Source organism: Thalia democratica, chromosome 5 (assembly GCF_965202585.1).
Source record: "Thalia democratica chromosome 5, ktThaDemo2.hap1.1, whole genome shotgun sequence".
NCBI lineage: Eukaryota > Metazoa > Chordata > Thaliacea > Salpida > Salpidae > Thalia > Thalia democratica.
Window position 1 is genome coordinate 61510731 of NC_139169.1, and position 6366 is coordinate 61517096.

Below are 6366 nucleotides of genomic sequence, written 5' to 3' on the forward strand. Positions count from 1 at the left end.
ATAAGTAAGCAAGAGTAAGATTCATTACCTTAAACTAGCTTTTTGAAATAAACACAGTTTAATAAAAGCATGATCAATGTTTTCATAGGTCTTTACATATTCGAAATAAAAAGTTAATTACATGTACTATATAAATTCTAAAGGTAGAAGGAAATAGTACAATGTAGATATAAAATAGTTTTGTGGCTTGAATAAGTTCAAAGATAAATACTTACATATAAATACATATAATCAATAAATACTCAAGATTTCGTACATAGTTTTTATTTGTCGTATTTAAATTAAGAATATTATAAACTACAATATCATAAACTTTTATAAACTGGTATAAAACTAAATCATTATTAAAGTAATGTAATTGTTTTTTAAGTTTAAATTTAAAACATTTCCCAATATTTGAAAATAAATTATATTTCTTTTATTTTTAATAATATACGAATACTAAAAACAATAATCTAAAAGTTTATAATAAAAATGTGACATTAGACCGTAAATTTAATATATTTGATAAGTTTTCGATGCAAGAAAATATTTAAAATCAAGTCAAAATAGATTACTCGTGTTTACCAAAGTCTATATAATATTTTCACATTTTAGTCAAAGCTTTGATCTAGATTGTAGCATTGAAATACAAAATTAATCCGGTCAATCGGTTATAAGCATTACAATGATTTGACACATTAATCCGATCAGCAATTCTTAACAATACCAAACCTTTAAAAGCGAGTTAATTAAAAAGAATTCAGCAAGTTTGACTCGTGAATTGCAATAAATACGTATATTCAATAATTAAAATTAATTAAAGTTTAACCGGTACTAATTTTTCTCATTTTGTCCAGTTTCCTTCTGCTAATCTGCTTCAAATCGCTGCTTGCTATTTTTTTCTGTTTGTTCAAAAAACCCCGGTTGAATAGGGTCAGGCTCAGTTGGGCCGCCAGGCTTTCCATCGTCTTTGTCATCGTTTTTTTCTCCGGACTTTTTCCTTTGTCGCAATCGTCTTTTGAAGTACTTTTACTTCTTTCTGGCGAGCTGGATCGGCTCCCTTCTTCGTTTTTCTGCAAAGACAAGTCTAGCACTCGGTTGGGATTATGAGGATTAGCTTCTGCTCGGCTTGAAGGGGCTTCGGCTGTAAAACAAACAGAACATCAGTAAATGTGATGGAGATTAATTTTAGCGCGCAAGTTAAGTCGTTTTTAATGTATTTGAAGGAGATTATCCGTGGGATTATCTCTTTTGTATACGAAAAACACTTGTATTTTTAAATAAAAGGTTATATTCTCTGAATTGGCTCGCGTACCATATAAAGAGACCTTTGCCTGCACTAACAAAACACTTTTATCTTTTAATTGAATGTTTTATATTTTGTCATTAAGTTTAAACCAAGTTCAAAACAACAAACGCAATTTTAAATACGAACATTTTGACATAGTTTTAAATAATAAGTGTTAAATATTTTGTAGGTGGTTCACAATTATTTTCTTTACTGTCTTTAACTTACTTATACGTACTTATCTTAGAGTTTTAAATATATAAAACACTTTTAACCTTATAAATGTGTCTGTCATTTTCTATAAAGTAGTATATTATAATCAGTTATTTCAAATGTTTTACTTAAGATTAAAAAGTGGTTTGATTATAAAAAACAAAGTTTAAAAAAGAAACAAATTTCTATAACCTTTTTTGCGCCAACTAATAAAAGTTTTAACATTAAAAACTATAGTTTAATTTTCACACGCCTATTACAACTATTGTAAAGATTTTTCAAAACCCAATATCGAATTTTATGCAAACGCAAATTTCAAATTCTACAAAATGTTTCTGAGTATTATTATTTTTACTTGCGCATTCGTTCCCTTATAATCCGCTGTTAGAACAAAGATCAGAACAAACTGAAGCTTAACAGACATGTTGTAAGCAGATTACTGGTGGAATATTAAAAGCGCTTTCGGCCCTTAATTACTCTTTCATGTAGATATCTTTTTATCCGGTTACTGTTGTACACAGTGTATATGGCGTATAAACTAAATTAAGCTATGTTTGAGATTAATTGTACACATGTATGTACAGTTAAGTATGATAACATAATAATGGTGTAGGGTAATTAAAAAGAATTAATTTGGTAACGAAGTTATAAATTTAAACTTAATGCTTTTTTCTACTAGGTTTTGTATTTCAGCATAAACAATAGTATTTACACACATTAGACACTTACTTTGATAAAAATATGCTTATGGCATATATGTTTAAACCTAACTGAATTCTTAAAAATGAATGTCAGAATTTTACAGGACTTAAAAATCAAACATAAATTGATTTTCATAGTATAAAAACAATTAAGTTTATGAGCATATTTATAAAAACTGCATAACATATAATTTGTTTAAATATTTATCAAAGTTTTCTTTTAGATACTTTTCAACTCACATTGATCAACAGGGTCTTCTTTGCTGAGCTTTAATCTTTTCTCATCTATCTTGTCTTGATCTCTGTCAACAGATAACTTTCTCTTATTGCTTTCTTCCTCCGAAGAAATGTATTCTTTGAAATTCGAGCTGCTCGTTGAAGAACTGCTGCTCGTGTGCTAAATTAGTTATGCTTGAAAATATTAATTTTATAAATTTTGATGCAGTAAAAAGTGTATATGCTCAAAGTTGAACTAAAACTTTTAGAATCTCTAAACGATTTTTTAGTATATACCTAATTAATCAGTTTTAACGTTTAAACAAAATCATAATCGAAATTATTAATACTAATGTTGACTAATAAAAATTTAACCACGAGGTTTTGTCTAAAGTTTAATGATTTAATAGTAATAATCTCAGATTAATGACATACCTTTTTAGTGTCGATTAATGATGTTTTGCACATTCTAAAGGTTTCTTCTAAATTTTTATTCAAGTTGTTTTGGGCTGGCTCATTTTTTACTTTTTTTAATGATAAAAGAGATTTAATTTTGTCTACATCTGTAGAAAGCAAAAGTGAAAATACTTCCTTAACACAATAAATATTAAACAAAAAACTTTATTATTTTTACTAAACTTTTGCTAATGCTTTTGATTTCAAAGGTTTGTGACTTAAATTAGTTGTTAGTTTAGAATTAATTTTATACAATAATTTTTTTTAAAAGTCTTTATATTTTTAATCATTCAAAAACAAAACTATTACTTCAACAGACTTTTAAGTGAAATTTATAAAAAAAATCTAAAATAAAAAAAATATTAAACTTATTGTGTTTTAATTTGGAAACACTTCAAAATACATTACAACAAAGTTTCTTACCTGTTTGTTTTGATCTACTTATTTTTCTTGATGCAGAAGTTTTATTTGTTTTAGTATTTTTGTTTATTTTTAATTCTTTGTAAACTTTCTCGCAAGCTGCCTGTATTAATAACAAAATATTTTAATTTGATAATTTTTTTTGTAGATCATTTAAAATGTTTAGATTTAAATATATAAATTACATAAGTTTACGCATTTAATTAGAAAATAAACTAATTAAACATTATAAGGTAAAAGGTTTTTACGATGTAATGCTCTAAAATTGTGCTTGTTTTTAAATTACTTTAAATAAATTTTTTGGTTTAGTTTAATTATTATTATATAAAACTATTGAAGATAGTTTCAAATTTTACAGGTCATATGTTAAAAAAAACCACTTTTAGTTTTCAACTGCATAAGAAAATCATTTTAAATATTCAAAATAATTTTAAGTAGATCAAATCATCAAGATATTTTTTTAAACTGTTTAATTTTCTAACATGTTTACTACCACAGGAATTTACAGACAAATGAAAATTATAGATTTACAATACTTTTCGAAGAACGTAAAAGTAGTGGATTTTTTAAATACTGTTCACGTTTGATTTAAATTTATAATTTAAAAGTGTCTTTAAAAATACTCAAATTAAAATAAAAACAAAACATAAATTATTTAGAGGTCAAAAAAAACTTTAAGTCGACAAAATTACGCAGCTAGAGAACTACAATCCAAAATAAAACCAATTTGTTGGAATAAAAGAATCGCCTTTTAAAAAAGCTTTTAAATTCGAAAAAGTTCCTTTAATATTTAACACTTGGCAGAAGTTAGCCTACACGATTGTTGTAATCGGATTATGTCGTCATAAGCGCATTTTAAATTTAATGCAAGTTAATTGCAGTGCTAAGCCCAACAACTTAAGTTTAACACGATCGAACAAGCCACAATGTTGTTAAATTTATTTTTTTACAATATGTGTTTAAATTTATTCTCCAATTTTTTGATTGATCGTTTAATTAGAGATAATTATTGCTTTGATGGTTTAATCTCAATTTAAAACCATTAATTAAGCGGCCTGTCAAAGGCTTATGCAAATTAAATTGATGCTAAGAAAAGATAAGCGTAATAACAACGTGATTAAAAATATTTGTAGTCCTTGTTTACCATTGTAAAAGGATATTTTCAGCTGAAATATTTTTTTCTATTCTAAGATCAAAAAACCAGTTTGGTTATTAAATCGCCAAGCTATAAAAAGCTAGAAAAAAAATCTTTAATCCTATTAAATCAACAAAATCTAATTTAATACACTTAATTCGGTCTTAAACTTTAATACCCGTTTGCAACAAAAACTTTTGAATAAAAAAAATACAGCTTTGATGTCGAAGTTATTTTAGCGCCCAGACACTTACCTTCATGTGTTTGAACCGCAGAATGATTGAAGCAGTGTATACGTCGTTGATGTTTGATTTGTTGAGGGCCCATGTTGCCGTGTACATGTAGTCTATCAGCGTTTCGAACCCTGCAAACTGTCTGGTTTAAGTACATACAGAATACAGTATGAAAATTTAAGTATACTAGATTATCGCTTTGACGGTTTGTGTGATTTAAGATTACAAAATAAAGAAAGTTAAACACAAAATAGTTTAATTGTGATAAGTTTGACTTTGCTTGTTAGCAATGAAACAGTTTATAAGCCATAACTGCTTCTCTTTAATTCAAACCTTTGAAAATAAAAAAAAATCATCACGATAGTTAAAACGATTTTTTTTAATCAGATCAAAACTAAAATCATAATAAGAAATAAAAAATTAGTTAAATATTCAAAGAAAAACTATTTTGTTAGTAGACAGAATTGACTAACCTACTAAAGGTACTCCGGGCAACACAAAGGTATTTTCATTTTTAATTGAACTGAACATTTTCCAAAAATAATCGCTATTTGCTGCTAATACAGATCTGTGCAGTTTGAACAATATTCCATCGACTATTAAGTTGACATCGCAGAAAAGACCTGTAAAAAATGCTTTTTTATACTTTAACTTTAAAATTAAACAAACTTTTGTTAAAAACACTTATACGATGTTAGAGGTTGTTAAAAACTTTGTCAAATAACACAACATTTCAAATTAAAAAAAGTCTTAACAAGTATTTATTAAAAAACAAACTATTAGTTCTTTGCGTGTTGAATTTTTCCAGCAGTTGGTTCAAATAGTTCACTTTTAACACGTGAGTACCCATAATTATTTACAACAAACCTGAAAATGTAAATAAAATATTAAAAACCAATAATAGATTAAAATAAAAAACTGCTAAACAAAAGTTTTTTAACTTCGGACAAACAAAAACTTTAACCAACAGACTCAAAACTAAAACGGCTACCGTTTCAACGAGTAATAGTTTTAAGTGCGAAAAACTGTGTGCGAGCTTCAAACTAAAAACACAAAGAAAAAGCACTAATCTCTAATCCACCTTCATCTCATTTCTCTCGTTAATCCCCCTGCGAGGAGATGAGGCGCTAATCCCTCGCTCACCCTAAAAACGGGGCGGATTACCCATTGACATCTGCCAGCAGATTATCGCCATAGAAACCGACAAATCCGGTTACCTTGGGCTGAAATAAAAATGGGTTTCAGAGTTTTTTTGAATTATCCGTTCGCTTATTTTAAAGTAGTGTTTTTATTTGAGGTTTTTATTTACTTCGAAAAGCGCTCAATCCTTGTACACTGTTAATAGAGCGCTTACGTTAACACGATTGTGATCAGATTATTAAAACATTAGCTACTCGATTTTAAGTTTGAAAGTAAAAGGTAGCTTTGGGTTTATCATTGAAATTTTGTTAATATGGTTTACATATTAAGTTCAAGAAAAAATAAATAAAAAAACAATTATTATTATTTATTCGAAAAATTCTCATTTACAGAGTGTTTACAAGTTTGTATTTTGTATAAAAAAAGAGGATAAAAACAATAAACTAATAAAACTTTTAATGTTTATATTAGTTTATTAATAAGAATTTATTTAATTCTTGTAATAGTTTCGATTCAATGATGCTGACTCAACGTCTTTAATAACTTGAAAAAAATTTGAACATTTTTTCATATCACTTAAAG

The 6366-nt window shown here is 26.8% G+C and overlaps 1 protein-coding gene across 1 annotated transcript; it reads right to left on the reverse strand.

The window, feature by feature from the left end:
- Nucleotides 1–563: 563 nt before the first annotated feature.
- Nucleotides 564–5511, reverse strand: LOC145835651 (uncharacterized). Its single transcript, XM_082943331.1, has 7 exons — nucleotides 5422–5511; nucleotides 5118–5267; nucleotides 4666–4775; nucleotides 3280–3379; nucleotides 2836–2963; nucleotides 2425–2581; nucleotides 564–1126 (listed from the first exon to the last, which is right to left on the reverse strand). The coding sequence occupies exons 1-7, from the start codon at nucleotides 5492–5494 to the stop codon at nucleotides 807–809; spliced, it is 1038 nt and encodes a 345-aa protein (XP_082799457.1). The 5' UTR covers nucleotides 5495–5511; the 3' UTR covers nucleotides 564–806.
- Nucleotides 5512–6366: the final 855 nt, after the last annotated feature.

Excerpts from the sequence above, each read along its gene's own strand:
- LOC145835651 (XM_082943331.1), bottom strand. The coding sequence starts at position 5,494 with ATGGGTACTCACGTGTTAAAAGTGAACTATTTGAACCAACTGCTGGAA. Across the intron at positions 3,380-4,665 it reads TGCGGTTCAAACACATGAAG|GCAGCTTGCGAGAAAGTTTA; the intron begins GTAAGTGTCTGG and ends TTATTAATACAG. Across the intron at positions 2,964-3,279 it reads AAGTAGATCAAAACAAACAG|ATGTAGACAAAATTAAATCT; the intron begins GTAAGAAACTTT and ends TGCTTTCTACAG.